This window comes from Coccinella septempunctata, chromosome 5, assembly GCF_907165205.1.
Source record: "Coccinella septempunctata chromosome 5, icCocSept1.1, whole genome shotgun sequence".
Classification (NCBI taxonomy): domain Eukaryota; kingdom Metazoa; phylum Arthropoda; class Insecta; order Coleoptera; family Coccinellidae; genus Coccinella; species Coccinella septempunctata.
In genome coordinates, this window is record NC_058193.1 from 36,516,558 (window position 1) to 36,536,058 (window position 19,501).

Consider the following 19,501-nt stretch of genomic DNA (forward strand, 5'->3'; position numbering starts at 1 on the left):
TTCAGTGTTGTGCCACGGGAACTTATTTGCGTCCACAATTATCACTCTCCAGTTATACGAGGATGTATTGATATCTAGTTAGCCTAGACCAGTTCCATGCATAAAATAACCGAATAACAATTCGGTTTAAGAAATGACCGCAGAAATGTAACCAAGTCTCATCCATAGTAACAGGATGAGACTTGGGTATATTTCTGCGATCCAGAAACAATGCAACAATCGATGGAATGGCGACACACTGGTTCTCCAAGACCTAAGAAGTTTCGTGTCCAAAAATCTGCTGGAAAAGTGCTTGCTTCAGTTTCTTGGGATTGCCATGGAGTAATCATAATTGAATTTTTGGATAAGGGTAGAACAATAACTGAAGATTACTGTTCGATATTACTGAAAACTCTACAGGAAAAAAAATGAAGAGAAAAGATGCGGAAAGCTATCCAAAGGTGATTTTTTTTGCAGGACAACGCCCTTGCACACAAATCTTATGTTGCCATGCAAAAAATTCGTGATTTAAGGTTTGAATTACTAGAACACCCTCCTTATTCACCAGATCTGGCTCCATCCGACTATCATATCTTTCCTCAAATGAAAAAAAGGTGAAAAGGGCGTAAATTTTCTACCAACGAGGAGGTAATAAAAGCTGTGGAGCTCTGGTCTGCAGAGCAAGAAGAAACATTGTTTTTGAAGGGTTTAGAGGCGTTGCAGGTTGGCTGTACTGAATGTATCCAATTAAGAGGGGAATATATTGAGTAATGGAATATTTCGACATTGAAATTTTGTTTGGTTTTATAGTAGGCTAAGAATTTTTCAATATATCCTCGTAATTGGTCCAACTGATGGAATAGGACAATTAATCTTCGGATATTCGAAGCATGTTTCTCCAAGCACAATCTAGTGTTAAACCAACGAATTTTTTCCACAATACGTCAACTGTATATTTCGAAATTCCCGATGCGTCTGAGCCCTCCCATGAATGTTATCAGAATGGACCCATAAAGAGCAAGAGCAGCCCAATATTCAGATTAGGGCCCAAGCTCAAAGCGTAGATTCTGGGGTAGTAATAATGCCTATTGTTCCATTTCTGTGTCCCAATATAGGTATAACTGTACGGATGCAATGTTCCTGACATTAACAGACTCGGTGTATATTCACATCATTCACATTCAAATCGAGCAATTGTGTTATTCTGCAATATTGCTACGTTATTAGGTCGGATGGCGTTCCCAGTTCAAAGGGTGTAGGTAATATGATAATAGGTTGTATTATTGATCTGCAGCCTTCGTGTGTGAATAATCTGTTGAAAGGCACAGCGCACAGCTTTCTTATCTTGACGAACACTCAGTAGAGAGAGTTCTCAATAACACTTATTTCAAGAAGAGTTGTTTTTATTTCATCAGACATGAAATAGACTCCTTTTCAGCTCATTTCTATCAACATACCGATGTCAAATGGACTCAAAAAAATTCCGTGAACGCGATCCTTCTCCTGAGCAATTCCAAACATGGATTGGCCCATTTGCCCTGCTTGAAGAGCCCATTCGGTGGAAATATGACCGATTATACGTATTCCATTCGTCCGAGACCTCAGAAACATGACCGTAATCTTTCATTTACAGCCACAGGAAATAGGTCGAAGCCCAGCAAATAGCTTCATAGCAGTATGCGGTAATTTAACCATAATCTCAATTAATTACAACACTCGACGAGTTCGGGCGCGAAACTTAACCCTGCCGTGGGTGATACGCGATTTTAGGGCTCAATTAAATTTTCTGAAGTATCTGAAAATGTAGCGTCAGTTTGTGGATTTCAGTGGTGGTCGTTTGGCAATCACTACTTGTGTCTATTCCTATATTTTTCCTATTTCTTATGCAATATTCATCAAATCACAAAAAAAATCGTTGATACGTCGTCCACAGCTTGTTTTTTTTCCCAACCTGTCCCCATTGGAAAACCTCACACAATAGCGCATTCCTGTAGGCGAGCGCAAGAACTATTTGGCGCAGTCCTAGTGCGTCCCATAAATAATAAAAACTACAAACTGTACCGAGAGCGGGTTGGGCAAAACCAAACAGGCCTGTATGTTTGAGCCAACACGTAATCCTGAAAGAATCCGATATGAATTATAAACGCGTTTTCTGTTGGCGTCCGGTCCTACGGTGTTTTTGGTTAATAGTCGATGAGGCTTGTGGATTCATCAAGTATTCACATTTTCCTAATTGTTTTCAATTCCCAGAAACGAGTAGCACAGAGGGAATCTTCAGTTGGTGTTATCCTATCAGAGGAGCCGCCTATCCCAAATTATAAGGGAATTAAAGCGGCTCAAACATTGCACAGGCTTTCATCTGAAAGCATAAAATGGGTTCCCAAAAAGTTGGGTTCAGTTAAAACTTCCTCAAGACCGATCGGTTATGCCGAGATGGATGAAAGTCTCAGATTTATTACTAGAAGAATTGCTCTTTCAGAATATGTACCACGTTTAGATCTACGATGATTTTCCTGAAAGATAAAAAACTCGCAAGTTGACCTTCGAAATATTCCCAAAAAATTGGGTTCAGTTAAAACATCCTCAAGATCGAACGGTTACGCCGAAACGGATGAAATTCTCAGATTTATTACTAGAAGAGTTCCTCTTTCAGAATATGTATCACGTTCAAATCTACGATAATTTTCCTGGAAGATAAATCACTAGCAAGTTGACCTTCGAAAAATTCCCAAAAAGTTGGGTTCAGTTAAAACTTCCTCAAGACCGAACGGTTATGCCGAGATGGATGAAAGTCGCAGATTCCTTACTAGAAGAGTTGACCTTTCAGAATATGTATCACGTTCAGATCTACGATGATTTTTTTGGAAAATAAATAACTGGCAAGTTGACCTTCGAAAAATTCCCAAAAAGTTGGGTTCAGTTAAAACATCCTCAACATCGAACGGTTACGCCGAGACGGATGAAATTCTCAGATTTATTACAAGAAGAGTTCCACTTTCAGAATATGTATCACGTTCAAATCTACGATAATTTTCCTGGAAGATAAATCACTAGCAAGTTGACCTTCGAAAAATTCCCAAAAAGTTGGGTTCAGTTAAAACTTCCTCAAGACCGAACGGTTATGCCGAGATGGATGAAAGTCGCAGATTCCTTACTAGAAGAGTTGCCCTTTCAGAATATGTATCACGTTCAGATCTACGATGATTTTTTTGGAAAATAAATAACTGGCAAGTTGACCTTCGAAAAATTCTCAAAAAACTGCGTTCAGTTAAAACTTCCCCAAGAACGAACGGTTATGCCGAGATGGATGAAATTCTCAGATTTATTACTAGAAGAGTTGCTCTTTTCGAGTATGTATCACGTTTGAAGCTACTATGATTTTTCTGCTAGATACCACCTAAGTCGAAGGTTGAAAAATGGAAAAATCAAAAATTTTATTTTCTGGTAAACAGTGTTAGATATCCGAAAGTTTGTGTAAGCAAATATAGGTTTTCGAACACGCTGAATCTATTGCGAGCAATTTCGAAAAACTGTTTCCACTAGTTTAGATTTTTATTGTTGAAATGGCGTTTTTCAAAATCTGCGGTCTCCTGTTATATTCCTCCGATCTAATTGAGTATGTACCGACAACACATTCAGAATGATGGCAGAGTGATATTGTGAATTCCACAAAAACTACCCCGTTGTGAACTAGATGAAACTGGCCTAACTCTAACACATGTTCATTCGCGAAAAATCCGAATTACCCTTAGTTCAACATCTCGCGACACGGGTCTGAACTTTGCGAAATAAACTCCCCACTCATTTGCCCGGTAACGTCAAAGTTGCCAGAGTTTACAGATGTCGAAATTAGAATCAATTTCCGAAGAGTAATTTGGGGAGCGCTCCTCATCATCCGGTAAAAAATTCCGTGGGGCCTTTAACGTAAGTTCTATAATGAAAGGGGACGGAGAACTGACAGTATATAGGACCGCCGCACAATATAGTTCGGTTATTGTGATGGGAAATTGTATAATACGAGACCGAAATATCTTTGTTTTGGGTGGATTGGACGAAACAAGGAAACTTTGGTGTCGAAATGAATTTTTCGCATTGTTCAACCCTTCTACCCGGAAAGGAGAAAATAGATATTTCCTAACAAGTTATCTTCATCACGACAAAAATTTCAATAAATTTGGATATACACGATGCTTCTTTGATAACAGTTTTCTATTTTTAGTTTTGTGAAATGCGTATTCTCGTTTCGAAGTTAATTGAAGTAATGGAAAATGTCCCAGGTAATGGAAAGTTTTCTGATGTGAAAATGGAATGGCGATTTCATTTTCCATTTGAAACGCCCATGCATGCCTTTATGTACTGAGTATGACATCGTTCCAATTCAAGGAACCGAGATGACTATTTTCTCAATTACATATTTTGCCTCGTAGATCCCTAATTGGATTTTTTTTTGACCAAATTACATATTGTTGAAAATTGCTCGTTAAATGTTTTCCGAAGCATACAACCCTTGAGTATTAACCCTGAATACTCAAAGATTCAACTCAAGAAGGAAAGTAGTTTTTAGCTCTTTCGCTGACAGGGCAGACTCTCAGCAAAGATAACTGCCTCAGGGTCCTCTGACTGAAATTTTTTTATAGTTTCATGTGCCAAGAATGTTCAGGGGTAGTCCAGATAATTTGCAAGACGTCCAAAGCCAGCTAACTCAATGAAAACATTTTTTTTAGTTCACTGTTCAAAGCAAGACCTGCTCAATAATTTGCTTGTGATATTGCGACATCTACCGCTTCAATCTCCAAGATCAACTAGTTCAATTACAGCTTTCTTTCTTGAGCCAAGAAAATTCGAATATAGAAATGTAGATGTCCATTCTTCCTTTCACTTTTGCTTCATTCACAAACTCAGATGAAATTATTACAGCCACAGCTATGATAGGATCCTGAAAACTCATATTTTAAGCACAGAAAGCTCCATATTTTCGGAAAAGTTGCAATAGCTAGAAAGTTGAAAACAATTATTTTGCTACAACTTCAATTAACTAATGAGACTCATCTCTTTGTATTTCAAGTCTAGAGACTACAGCTTGGACATTTGTCATTCAAAGATACACGGAAGTGTATTCATATGAATAATTTTTCCACCTATTATTCAAGAATAATCCTTTTGATATGGTCAAAAGGGACGAATTTGAAGAATACACTCGATATGGGGAAAATGTTACTGTTTTTTAGTTTCTTCCTTGACAAAATAACCTAATATTATCCGGCACAATATGAATTCTTAATAAAAAGAGAGAAAGACTCTTGTTGGAAATTTCCATATGGGGAAAATAATCCTGAAAGTGATCATTCATGTGCATCATTCTAAGGAAAACGGAATACTCAGTATCGCAAAGATTATCTGATGAAAACTTATGAAAAAAACATGATTTTTGGAGATGAACCTATCTGAATGAGTTCATTTTCTCCAAGTAAAACTCGTGGAATAATTCCACTACATCATTATCCGGTCGAAAGTTGACAAATTGCTCGTTTGCTTATTTTGCGGTCGATGATTCGGGTGTTGAAAACACGTCTTAATGAAGATGCCGCTATGACTGCCAGAGGAGTAGGTAATTAGTCTCATATCGACAAACATATACTCATAAATTGATTCAAATTGGTATACGCTTTCAGCGAACATTAAACTATGTATCTAAAGAACTAATTTACATTTTGAAGATTCATCCGTTATCTATTATTAACTGTAGTTGTGTGTAATCATTGGCCTATGTTGAAATGAAGATGCACTTGTCCCGCCTTTCACACTTCTTGAACATCTGGAAGAATTTGTTTCTCAAATTCGAGGAGATTTACCTAATTGAAATAATTGTTCCATTGAAACTTTGTTTGATAAAGAAAGTTGCACAATTTCCAATCACGTTTTGACAAAAATAGGTGAGCTCGATATGTATATGAGAGTAACACGAATCAAATAACCAAGATAGCCTTTGGTCACGTCCTTGAACTACGATTGTGAAATCCTTGAATGAAAGATTCATCTTGGTGCAGTTCTGTTACTGCTATCTTTCTAGTCACCTAGATCGCAGGACATCCCAAATTAAGAATGTGTGATTGGATCTTTCGTAATCTAGTTCATAAAAAAAAACCTGTTCGATTAGAACTTGCAACGAAAACGCATACATCAGTTTCTATTCATACGAGGTGGTTCAGGATAGAAGCGACAAGATTATTTCAATGTAGATGTATTTTTTCTGAAGTTTCGACACTCTGGACACAAAATTTATGATTCAATAAAAACTCTTCATTTCCATGTGAAGAAAGGCACAGGGTTTGTGCTTTTTATTCCGGGTATATACAAATATGATTAAACTTGAAAAGTTTCGGAAGATTTTTTTCAATATTCTGCTTTATTCTTCCAATTTGCTTCCGCCTGATATATAGATATCGGTACCTACTGAATGTTTGTTTATTTAACCGCTTTATGAATAAAATCGTTCTTATTCATCTGAAAAATTGTCCCATCTCCAAACAGTTTTGCCTTTCGTTGCCCTACACACAACGATTGATGCCACTGGAACAAAAACAATTTTTATGCCTTTCTGCTGCTCTTACCGAAGAATCTGAATAATGTTATTTCAATATTTGATGAGCAAATAAGGAAGCTAGAAATGCTTGTTGAGGATTCAATTCCAAGCAAATTTGCAGATATTTTCTTCACTTCTGATCGACTGAAATTCCCTTCCTTCTCCTCATTGAATTTCAATCGATATACTATGCCAATGACATTTTCGATGTTCAAGAAATACAGAATAACCAAATCAGGAACAAAATTGATTTTTTTTTTCGGGAGGACACTAAGAAAACGCTTTTCGTCTATTAGATTCACTTGTCGCAGAAAAATTGGAGGTACGTGTTATGCAGTCGCATCGATTTTCTTGACGTGAGCTAATAGAGTGATGTCAAGAACTACTTCGGCATCGGAAGCAGGTCAGGTAGATAGATGGCTTAAGTGGAATGGATCGTAGACCAATTTTCAACTTCCCCACATCCTAGCTTTCACACTCGTCGGCCATTGCCTTCATTACAATAATTTGAAGATTTATTTGCCTTCCGCGACAGAACAGGACTGACGATGAGGAACTCATTCACGTTTCATCAAGTGAAACAAAGTTATGGCCAATGCTCTCTTCTTATAATCTAGAGGGATATAAAATAGTCGAAATGGCAAGCAGAGGGAATACCTGCATAAAGAGATAATCGGATATTTTGCAGCTATTAAATATCAGTGTTGTGTGTTTATCGATCAAACTCTCTTTTTTTCGTGGTAGGTCTCGGTTTCTCAGTTTATATTCAATAGAGCTGGACAACTTCCCAGAAAAACATTGCTGAACCCGTCCCTGGATTCATAGCTGAATATCAGATTTAGCTATTTTTCATTTGACTTGTCCTATACGTTGTAAATGTTTTAAGGTACCGATGAATACCTAATTATCATTATTATATCAATGTATTGAGATGAACAGCCACAAAAATACGCGCCAGTTGTCCTGTTAATTGTTTATTCATGTGAAATTTTTGTTCACAGGTGAAGTTCATCTTGACTTGAAACTTCCTGCAATTCCTTTCACTTATATTGATGCAAGATGATTTTTATTGAAGAATTTAACATTCTTGTAATTATATCTGTTAATTCTTTCGAGAGATGCCCATTTCCAACCACTGCATCATATGCATTTCATCTTCGGGTTAATATTTTTGAAATCTACAACTGATGTAACGTATTCAAACTTCAGCCAAAGAAGATAACGAACATCAACTCTCCTCAAGCTAGTGCATATTATGATATTATACTGATCTCTTGTATTTTCCATGCAAATAACTGGATTTGGTATGCCTTCAATCAGTTTGTATAAACTTCAATTATGATCGTCACATATTTTCCGAAGAGATTCGACATTGTGTTAAAATACGTAATAACAGAAACTTTTACGTAGAAGTCTCCAATAGAATCATCAAGATTAGGCGTAAAACTTGCAGAAATGCTTTGTTTTGAAAAGTGAAACGACCTTGTGGATGAATTCCATTTAGAAGAGAAATTTTATTCTGAGTTTTGGATGAGAATAACATGTTCTTCAGCCGATTAGAAGATAAATACATTAATAAACTTCTGTAGGTAGGTGGAGCAGATTCTGTGATCAGTCTTGGCTATCACAAACAAACAATCTGTAACAGATCCATCGAAATTCTGTATCGACGAATGTTTTTCCGCTTGTCGCTGGTAGAAAGTGACCAGCAGCGTTACCGTTATTCAACCTAAAGGCTTTTACTAAGTGGTACATTGGTGAGTTTCCAAATTAGATTCAAATGCATCCGCGCGCCTCTAATTGCGATCTAATGAATTAATTCGGCTGATTCGATGGTGTCGATTTCTTCGGCGGCCCCATCTTTATCTGGAAGTGTAAACACGAGCGTCTCTGTGGCTCGTGGGGATCTATGGTCGAAAGTGTGTCGATGCGAGTGCCCCTTTTCGTTCTGCAACTGATAATCCCAAGATACCAAACTTTTTCTTATTGGAGGAAGAAGATTTTTCTTTGGTAGTGTTGAAACAAAAAACGTTCTCTAAAAAATTGAAAAGTTTCCACAAAATTCATTGATGGGCATAGTTCACACCATAGCCCTGGGTTATCGGAAGATTTAGTAAAATTTTTCTGAATAAAGGACCAAAATATCCACTCCTAATATTCTTCCTCCTCCAAAAAGTTTTTTCCCACCTTATACTGTAAAATACCGACTCTGACTCTTCGACACTTTTATGCAAGAATGCATGAAGACACAGAAAGTTCGAGATAAAACTCAATAGTCATGAAGAGAGCCTGTATAAAACAAGATCTTCATATCAATATACGGCCATTTTGTCTTTCTAACTCTGCTTCTTGAGAGCTCAACGCGATTAAACCATACAAGCAAAAAAATACATTCTCCCTAGTGATTTCATCTAGTTACTCATAATTCAAAAATGATATGAAAAGAAATCCTTGCTTGCCAAAATAAAAATTTAGTTCTTGGGATTTCAGCAAAAACAAAGTAGGTACCTATACGCTTTTTCCTCAAGCTCAAGCTTTTGAAGTTTGATCACTTCACATTTTGTAGTGCTCCTGATGAAGAAGTAAAAAACTTCGAAAGCTTGAGCTTAAGGAAAAAGAGTAGGTACACTTTGTTCTTGCTGAACTCTCAAGAATACCTCAATTTCTATACCAACAAGTCGGCAAGAATTTCTATTCGTGTTAAGATGTGCGTTTTAACTATAGAAATTAAGGGATTTCAACAGAAATACAGTGTACTTTTTTACCTTAAGCTCAAGTTTGCGAAGTTCTATCATTTCTCAACGTTTTGCCCGGATGAAGAAGTAATAAAACATCGATAGCTTGAGCTCAAGGAAAAAGAGTTCTTTTTGTTATTGCTTGAATCCCAAGACTGATTAAATTTCTATCATTCAAAAGCACATCTTAACACGAGAAGAAATTTTTGCTGACTTGTTTGTATAAAAATTCAGGTATTCTTGGGACTTCAGCGAAAACAAGGAGTACTCTTCTCATTTTAATAATTCTTAACGTTAAGAAGTAATAAAACTTCGAAAGTTTGAGCTTAAGTAAAGAGGGTACACTTTGTTTTTGCTGAAATCTCAAGAATACCAAAATTTCTATGATTCAAAAACACATCTTAACAAATGGTAACAGAATGAGCTGCCATTTCTTCTTATATTGAGGGGGATACTTGCAGAGGCATACTCAGTTTGAAATCTGAGTCAGCATAAATAGTCATACCAAAACAGTTTTTCTTCAATCACTGTTGTAAGTTTCTCAAAGAAAAATCAATCAATAATCTTCAGCTTTTTCATCACTTTCAGTTTTTTGGATTATGTGATCAGAGTCCTTAATTTTGGGAGATCATACCCAAAGAAAATAATCATAGCCCTACACGAACATGTTGATTATGAGATTCATCCACCAGTATTTGACATCTAATAACCAAACACCATCTAGTAGATAGGTACACCTGTACCATCAACATCAAAACCGCAGTTACAGCTCTCCGAAAACCCACCCATCAACGAAATTGATAAGTTTATAATGGTAAACTTAACCGCGCCGTGTTTGATCTTAGTGAGCTGATTCTCTTGGACCTGACCGTTCTTTGATCTCCACCAGTTCAGAAAACTATGCCGCGCTCGCTGTGTCTCACATACCGAATGATCCGATGGTGACAGTGAAATCTTCCCGGCCAGTGCGTGTTTCTATTACTATTTATATGTTGCAACAAAACGGAAAGGAACCAAAGCAATGCTTTTGTGTTTTTACGGCCTCAGCATCCTGATAGCCCAGGCCTTCGCTAGCGTCCACGACACTGTTGATGTGATACCGGATTCCTACGCTAACTCCACCGATAACACGCTATGGAGAACATTATTAGAAGACTGCAAAATTCCTACAAAGCAATGCGTGGAGAAAAATATGTACAGATACCTGAAACAAGTGCTAGAGTACCCAGAGGACTACAGTGTGACAAGTTTCCTAAAATTCGCGAAAAACTCCTTAAACTATACGCAAGTAAAAAACGATAGTTCAGAAGAGGTCGATGATGGGGAGGATTTCCAACAGAGAAGCACCATCGATGAGATGTCCAGGACGTTTCAAGAACAGGGGGTCAAATTCCTGATGACCCACGACCTGGAGGTTCAAATGCCCGAGACGTTTTTTGAGGGGGCCACTTTAAAAATTGCCCCAAGGAATCTGGAGGGCGATGGAGCGCTGGTGAAGATGGAATGGGTTCCCAAGAAAATTCCGGAGGGTGCTGTTGAAGGAAGAATCTTCTTCAAGAAATTGAGTGAGTTTTGATGGATGGTTGTCCAAAAATAATTATAGATAATTTGGTTTGGTTTTTGGGCATTCATGCCAAATAACAATTCCAAGAGATTCGCTAATCTAACCTAAGCATTTTTGTATTTTCATCGATGTGAATTAGCTCCTATTTGATATACGTTGGTTGAGCTAACTGGTGTTTTAAATTCAGCTGAGGATTGAAAATTTATCAGACTCATTCCTTGCCAACGCTGGAGATGAGAGTCCCTAATTTGGCTGCTTGAAAATGATATATCTGAAACTAATCTACATCCAATTTAGCTCATAAAAGTGCCCTATTTCATTTTCATTATTATCTTCCATTGCGAACTATCAACCACATATCTGAAAACCAAAATGAAAACTTCATAGTTTTGATGGTAGAAGCCTGAGAAATTGAGACTTTGTACTGCTTGAAGAATCGCTGCTCCAAAAACCACCAATTGTTTGCTTCAGTTCCTTGAAAAAATAGAGAACATGAAACATCAAGCCTATAATCAATATTTTCCTCAACCTAGAGTCTAAGGATACTTTTCAATTTTCAGAGAAAAAAATCAGTCAAAAACTGCTCTACGCCCTGCTGGCCATCCTCGTAGTCATAAAATTACTGGCTGTGAAATTCCTCTTCTTCCTACCGATGCTGATGGGTGTTGCCGCAGCGAAGAAACTCCTCATCAAGATACTCTTCTTCGTGTTCCCCGCGATAAAACACCTCTTCAAACTGTGCCCTTACGTACCACACGGCACCAAGTTCCACCATCACAAACACCAGATAGCCCACATACACCACCTTGGGGGAATCCATCATCACCCGCATCATCACCATGACGACGGCATCGAGATCATACATCCACACGCCGATGGACCACCGGTCCTCGCTGGAAGCTCGCTTCATCATTATGTGGACATCGAGCCTCCACATTCTCCATCTTACAAGCCACACGAGCATGATTTGGAGTATTATAGTGGAGGGCCAGGTTTGGGAGAGGAGTGAGTATTTTTGTTTACCTCAATATGAATTATCCGGATATTCTACCACTTGTAGACTTTAAGGTACCTTTATTGTACCCTTTTCCAGAGTTCTTATGACCTCCAGTACCTGGGATGCCTCCAAAGAGGCTACGTCTTGCTCGTACAGGTTTCTGGTCCAAAGTTTCTTATGCGTTAGTTAGCATTTCCATGGCATTCTTCAAGGTGTTCTGGAGTTTAACCTCCTGCCCACATAATCTGTTTGGTTTCAGCTAGAGCTGCACTCGTTAGGTGCTCCTTTACTTCCAAGTGTTTTGGCCTCCTCGTTTCTTTTGATTATCGAGAGACGAGACTTATTCTTGTCATTCATTTATCTTAGGCACTTCTTTACCAGCTAAGATAGCTGCTTGACTGACGGCATGTATCGCTATGTCACATATGTGACAGCTTATTTCTAGATCAATTTGAAGTATCAACCATTATTCAAAAGGAAAATCAATTGCAGTCGAATAATAGAATATAATGAAAAAAACACTCTTCTCAAAATGCTACATTGTGACATTGCTCGAGTAAAATAGTAAAATAAACTAATATGTGAGTTGAATATGAAAAACGATCGACTTACACAAGATTCATTTGAACCAAGCAATCAAGTTTACGACCACCATAGATGTGGTGAGGTCATTAATGGCGATAAATTTTGAATGTGCCAATTTTGGTGACTGCATACTGTGTTGTTGACCTACTGACCAAAGATAGGATGGGCATTTGCGGTTGATTCTTTTATTTCTTTTGGACATTGGCTATTGTTTTATTGTCTAAGCTGGTCATTCTACAAATAGGACGACAATTCCGCTGAAAATTAATTAAAAGCAAACATTAATCGAGCACTATTCAAAGTAGCTTTCTTCGAAGGAGATGTTCCTCCTGAAGTTTAAAAATTTTTTCTCATTATCTTGTAGGAAAACAATTTGTAGACAGCACACGTCCATATTGAAACGGGGACAGTGCGACCAGGAGAATACATTAAAATTCGGAATAACATTTAACGGTTTATTCTTTTCGAAAAGCATTGGGAGAACTAACTTCCTACAAAATTTATCGGTTTTGTCAAACGTCAAAACCGTTGTTTCTCAGAATATATCCACGAAATTTCAATATTTGTACAATATGCTGATGTTTATTGCTTCAAATTCCATGGAATGACATAAAAATTCATGTCAACTGTCCATTCCGTTCTTCGATTGGATTTTTCTTGAAAATATAATACTTACACATGTGACACGACTGCCTTTTCCTTGAAATGGTAAGGTATCTACCTCCAGCTTTTTCAAGAACTGAATTTATAAGCAAAAGTTATAATAGGGCAATCAACAATTTGAATTGATAACTTGTAAAAGTCCGACATTCTTTTACACAAAAGTCTACAATTATATTCAAAGCCTTGTGAGAATTCAAACAGTTTTCTTGAAGTTATTTTTCGTCATCAAGCACAACTATGAATATTTGGATACAATGATAACCCAAATCCTTGTTTGATTATCATTATTCATAGTTTTTACCAGGTCTACTCCATCACTTCATGAATATTGAAATTATTCAAGCACGAAAAGAATTCCAAAACTTTGGGAGGATTTTTATTCCATAAAAATTCTTATAAAGGATAACCAAAACGTAGAAATTGACTCAATGTGCTCTCAGACTCTCCGGTGGACCTAAGATCAACATGTATACCTATTAACCATTGAAATTTATGACTTAATGACTGGTCTCGTGTCCTAATAACTAAATTTGGTCTTAGAGGATGGTTAATGGCTGCGAACAAGGGGAAGCCTGCATCGATTTTCTGGTCAATACCCTTGACTAATTTTTATGACTATATTAACCTTATTCGTATGAACCCACGAAATTTAGAAGTTTTTCTTCTTGTAATGGGATATTTTTCATGGAATTGAAAAGAAAGAGTATGTGCATTTTTTACATCAAGAAAATTCCAATACTAACGCAAAATTTAATGGCGGGAACATGAAATTCAATCAATTTATAAACTGAATTCTACATGTTTCATGTAGACTCGATCTGGTTTAAAATGTTCCATTAGTTTATGGAGGTTCATCATGACATTTCGATAAGGTTTTTAAATTTTTCTTGATTCTCATTTTGTTCATCCACACAAAAGCGTCTGTGTCATGGAAGTTAAGTAGGTCATCGACTTCTCACATCATTTAATTTTATGGTACCCTTCGGTTAGATAGGTTTCCAAACAATCAAGTGATAAATGCTAACGAGTTTTTACTCTATTACTATTTTATTTCATCTAATGGCCTTCTTTGCCATCTTAAATATCTCCTTCAGGAAATACAGCATTCACAACTTCTTCCCATCTCCAGGCTATTGTCAAATTTCTTATACATTCATTTCCGCAGCATCATAACCAACCGTAAGGACCCGTACTTCGAGGAAAACGAGATCCCAGGTCAAGGTCATGGGCGACCTACTAAGAAAAATCCAAACAGGCCTCTCACTCCCGCTGAGATAGAGAACATGGTATTGAAAGCCGAAAAGGAAGCATTGGTAATTATATGTTTGTTTTTAGTCCCCGTCTCTTGATAATGTTTGATTTTCCGATTAGGATATCTGTCTCAATTTGACGGGATAAAAAACAGTGTATGTGAAAGTTTCGTTTGAGATTCGGTTACTTTCTTTTTAATTCTTTCGATTTTCGTTTACAATATCACTTTTAATTTGTGGCATTTAGTGTATGCAGCATTTAGAATTAGCTTAAACGTTAAAATGATAAGGAAATTGGAGTGATTAGAGGGAGGTTTCAATCTTGCTTTTGTGACATTCCAAGACGATGTCCTCAATTGAAATTTGTAACTGTTAAATCATTCATTAATCGATTGCTGTTTATAATTCCTTGCAACTTGAACACCAACTACGAATAGGTAATTGGTTCGCAAGTATATGTGTGACAATATAACGGACCAGCATGTATGTTTTTAGCAAATTCTCATCTGCTTTTATCACCTCAAAATTTCATAGGGTAAGAAAACTACATCGACTGATTCCCGAACAGGGTCCACGAAAGAAACTCTGACGAGACAAATAGATTTGGCTTCCTTTGTACATACACATATCGATCATATACTGACTCGCCTTCCAATGTCATAAAATATTCAGTGCGGATATGATCCAGTGGGCCATATAATGGTTTTTGTTTCGTTGGAATGTGAAAGTTTTGAAGACGCGTGCGGTAGTTTCTCTTCTTTGACTGGCAGAATCCGACTGGTTTGTGTAATTCAGTGCATAACAGAGAAAAATGCATCTTCGTACCTTTGAAAACTATAAATCAGTGATGATAATCACAACTTATAGTTGGTCCATGTGGATTGCGGTTCATTGCTAACAAAATCAGCGACAGGGATATCCTTAGATGGTCCAGAGAGTTTTTGACCGGTTTATCCGTTAGTATGCGGACTTTATATCATTAAGATGTAGCATAGCAATACTCCTGGCATAATACACCCTATCGATGCCTGTGATAGAAAAAACTGCAACAGATAGAGCCTTGTGAGATGCTGGGCATGATAATGAATCTGGACGTAACAGAAATCGTCTATACTTATGATTTATTTTACGTTCCATTCAATTTTGTAGAATTCATATCAAATATTTCTGAATAGTCAAATCTGCGAGAGGATTCACCACTAAAATAGACAAATACACACACTTTCCTCCTCAATTAGCTATCACTCTGTCTTGAAATCTGACTCATTATTCACTACAGATAAAGGCGAAGTTGCAACAAGAGAAGAAGAGGATCCAAGAAGAGAACGCCCTACTCCAAGAACAACTACGCCAAGCCATCAAGGTCCAGGAACAGCTGAAACTCCAACAGATGAATATCATCAGCAAATCAAACCCGTTGATCAAGAGTTCTGCACCAACAGTTCCCAGTCCGTTCCTGCAAAGTCCTCCCCCGCCCCCTATCGACAAGATCTTCAACACGCACACCTTTTCTCTACCAAATCAGCTCATGTCCAAGCCCATCCTGAAATTCACTGGTCCACAAGCTAATTCTCTGCCGAATTCTGTGATGTACAATGGAGGTGTGAATGAAGTGCATCAGGGTACAGCAACAGTGTCCAAACAGGGAGCTGGTCAGACCCAATCGACCAATAAAGCTTCGGATAGAGTTAGTGCGTCAGTTTCGCAAGTGAAAAAGACTCAGGGTGCTACAAATGAAGGCAAGATTGACGCGCAGAAAGTTGAGATCCAGAAGGCTATACAGAAAGCCGCCAGTATAACGTACGATCCCTATTACAGTCCCATACTGATGAAGATCGATAAGATTATGGTGAATTTGGGTTACACGGACGAGCCCTGCAAAGAAAGACTGATTTGTTTTATGTACAAGAGTCCGGAGAAGTACAGCCCACACAGCAACCTGCTATCCAACGAGCTGAGCAGGTGAGCTTATTTACTTCCATCTGATTCACTGATTTTGTTTTTCTTTCAATCCAACATCTCAAGAAGTAGAAATTTAACGTCATTTCATCTGTAGATAAAATTTAGATGGGATCAAATTGTGCAGAAAAAATTAATTATTTGAAAAGTTCTCAATGAATACTCAGTCGTGAAAAAATAATACATCATTACACCAAAAAAACTGTCTTGTGAATTATTCCAGTGTGAATATGTATAGATCTGATTTATTCACCTTCCAGCTACATATGAATTATTCTATTCATGATATCAGATGTTACAATTAGTTTATTCACAGGAAAAACGAGAATTACAATGATTATTTATCAGATATACTCATTATCTCGGTTGTTAGAAAGCACTATGAAGTTCACGTGTAGCTGTGTAGATATACTCTTATTCAAGCTCCAAATATTCTTTGAATTATAAGTTTTTTTTCGTAATTATATGTACCAACAGGATTTTCTTAATGTGCTATTCAAACCGTGATGAGTGAGAATTTTCGAAATGAACGTTAGCAACATTTGCCAAAAATAAATGAATATGCAAACCTAATTCAGCTTTTAAGGATCCCATTCTTCCGCCTATCTGATGATGGGAAATGAGTTTTTTCCCAAGCATTCAATTCCGTCTGAGATCATTAATATTTACGGATACTTTATTACAGGAATTGAGGAACGAATTTATTACTTCCACTTTCGAATCTGCCAAATACGAGGTTCTAGGTTAAAATATGAATCATAAAAATTACAGATGATGATATCCTTCGTCATAACTTTCACACGAATTTAGTTTATTGGTTTATCTCCCAATCGCATTCCATACACGAACGGTTTTTTCAGACGAATGAAACGGATGAAATCGGTGAACTTAGAGGTTAGATCCTATGTATCGCACAGTATGTTACCGCAGATATTCTACCTGAAACAGTTTCGTGTTCATCTCGAAATTCCATCGAATTTTCAAGTGACCCGTTTTCTTCGGAATTTTTTGAAGTCTGTCGACACGCGTATCTCCCAGAAAAATCATCGTAGATCTAAATGTGTTACATATTCTTAAAGAGAAACTCTTCTAGTAATAGGTCTCAAAATTTCATCGACCCCAGTGCAATCGTTTGGACTTGGTGAATTTTTGACTTGCCTCATCTTTTTCGGGATTTTCGAAGATAAACTTTCGACTGTATGAAAAGCTTGCTACCACAGTTAGAGCTAAGAGAGTTTTCGTTTCAAGGAAATCTGTAGCCCTACAGAAAACCAGTTTTCTTTCCTCAAACGTGAGAAAAGTTTCGTAAAAACCCCCTTTCTTTCGAACCTAACAAAATCTAACAGTTTTCCTGTGACGAGCACAAATATAAGTTCGTATAAAAGATAGGAAACACTGTTTCCGAGGCGTGGATCAGTTGCACTCCTTAGTTGCACCTGAACAATTACCGGTTTCTTGATAATCCGGGTATATTTCTTTCCATTCTCAATCCGCGACAAGCACTTTCACGAGATGCTTTCTTTTTTAACTCGTCATCGTCTGACCCGGTCTTTTGATACCCACTCGATATTCCAGAGACCAAGGTTGTCTCCGAGATGTTAACGGGCCAAACAACAGATCATGGAGTAATGTAGGACACCACACGAGACAAACGCCTTCACTTTCAACCATACCTCGAAATTGTGATTAATAACTGATGTAAACATAATTTTCCAAGCTAAAAAACTTGATTGCATGAGGTGAAGGTGTTTCACTTTTTAAGTGCCATCTTCAAGTGTAGTAGTGGTTGAAAAAATAATGTAGTTCATTTTGTTACTTCAATTACGAATTTCATGAAGTATTGGCGACATCAATTCAAATTCGAACGTTTACGCTCTCACTCTTCTTGCTTGATTATTGTGATATGCGGTTTCTGCAATCCGAGAGTTTGCTCACATGAATACATGCTGCCATCTTCATGCTGAGAGTAAGGAAATTGCTCTGAGTTTGACCTTGTTTCCTATCAGATGGCGCTACGGTGTATTCCTTCACCGTACCGACTACTAACATCGATAAAAGAGGCCATCAATTCGTTCAATTTTCGTTGTGTTGCTCTGATGAGATGTTTTTGAATATGTAATTAATTCTTAAAAATCTTAAACTCTTATTCTCATTTTTTCAGAGATCCCAGTGAACTTCACAAGCCTACCAACCCCAACGCGGCAGTGCTGAGATTTTTCAGATATTTCCAAGCTGCCAGGGACGGACAAGACAAGAACGATTGTATAAAACTATATACTGGCTGCAACGTCCTAGGAAGTGAACTGTGAGATGATAATTTTGGAGAAGAGATGTTGAAAGCACTAGTCCTCTAGATCTAGGTGATACTGATGGAGCTATTTGCCAATGTTCAATAGTTACACAATCAGAACCTTTGTTAGAGTTTATCGTTGTCGCTCATTTATAACTTCTGCGATTTTTACCAATTGTTATTGTTGTGAACAGAAATTGTCGACTAGGGTATCTTCGCAGTTTGGGTATTACATTCTAGACCATTAGTTTTAGGTGTCGCTCATTTAGTATATGGTGATTCATTATTTATTCTCATCTATTTATTTATTTATTTATTTATTTATTGAATTTGTTCACTTCATCTTTATTCGAATACGAATGTGTCTTTTTGAAGATGTGCCATTTGAGGGTTTGGTTATTTCCAGCTAAATATTTGTCTCGTTTCAGCAACTGAATTGTTTTTTGTTTGTAATAATAATCTGGGGTTCTTCAAGTTACTTTGCTGATCTTCTGAGATACTAAACTATCATCTACTCCAAGGAATCATGACTCAAAGTAAATTTTCCACTCTGTTTGACCGAGTCTCAAATATTGTGCTTTTATTTCTCTATACTTTTTGTCATGAAGTTCTGTAAATAATGAAAAGGTGTTTTGTTATCGAATAAATCTTATAAAAAGAAGTTTCAGTTGTATTGTCTCACAAAAATAAAAAGATAATAATAGAAATTTATCCACCGTCTATATAAATATGAAAAAAATGTCACACTCTGAATCAGGAAGAGTGTAACCATTGTACCAATGTAAAGACGTAGAGAGAAGAGGCTGACCATGGTTTCGGACTTGTTGTTTTTCATCAGAATAATACAACTTGCAACCGAAATTGGTCTCAAACTATTGGGTTTGACTCACTGATGA

General features: G+C 37.2%; 1 protein-coding gene across 1 annotated transcript; it reads left to right on the plus strand.

Moving 5' to 3' along the window:
* Positions 1 to 10,136: 10,136 nt before the first annotated feature.
* On the plus strand, positions 10,137 to 19,263 carry LOC123313705. The gene is made up of 5 exons (XM_044898687.1): positions 10,137 to 10,862; positions 11,422 to 11,866; positions 14,272 to 14,419; positions 15,636 to 16,318; positions 18,477 to 19,263. Exons 1-5 carry the CDS (start codon positions 10,319 to 10,321, stop codon positions 18,622 to 18,624), a joined length of 1,968 nt encoding a protein of 655 aa, XP_044754622.1. The 5' UTR covers positions 10,137 to 10,318; the 3' UTR covers positions 18,625 to 19,263.
* The last annotated feature ends 238 nt before the right edge of the window (positions 19,264 to 19,501 follow it).

Excerpts from the sequence above, each read along its gene's own strand:
- LOC123313705 (XM_044898687.1), top strand. The coding sequence starts at position 10,319 with ATGCTTTTGTGTTTTTACGGCCTCAGCATCCTGATAGCCCAGGCCTTC. Across the intron at positions 10,863-11,421 it reads AATCTTCTTCAAGAAATTGA|AGAAAAAAATCAGTCAAAAA; the intron begins GTGAGTTTTGAT and ends TTCAATTTTCAG. Across the intron at positions 11,867-14,271 it reads GGGCCAGGTTTGGGAGAGGA|CATCATAACCAACCGTAAGG; the intron begins GTGAGTATTTTT and ends TCATTTCCGCAG.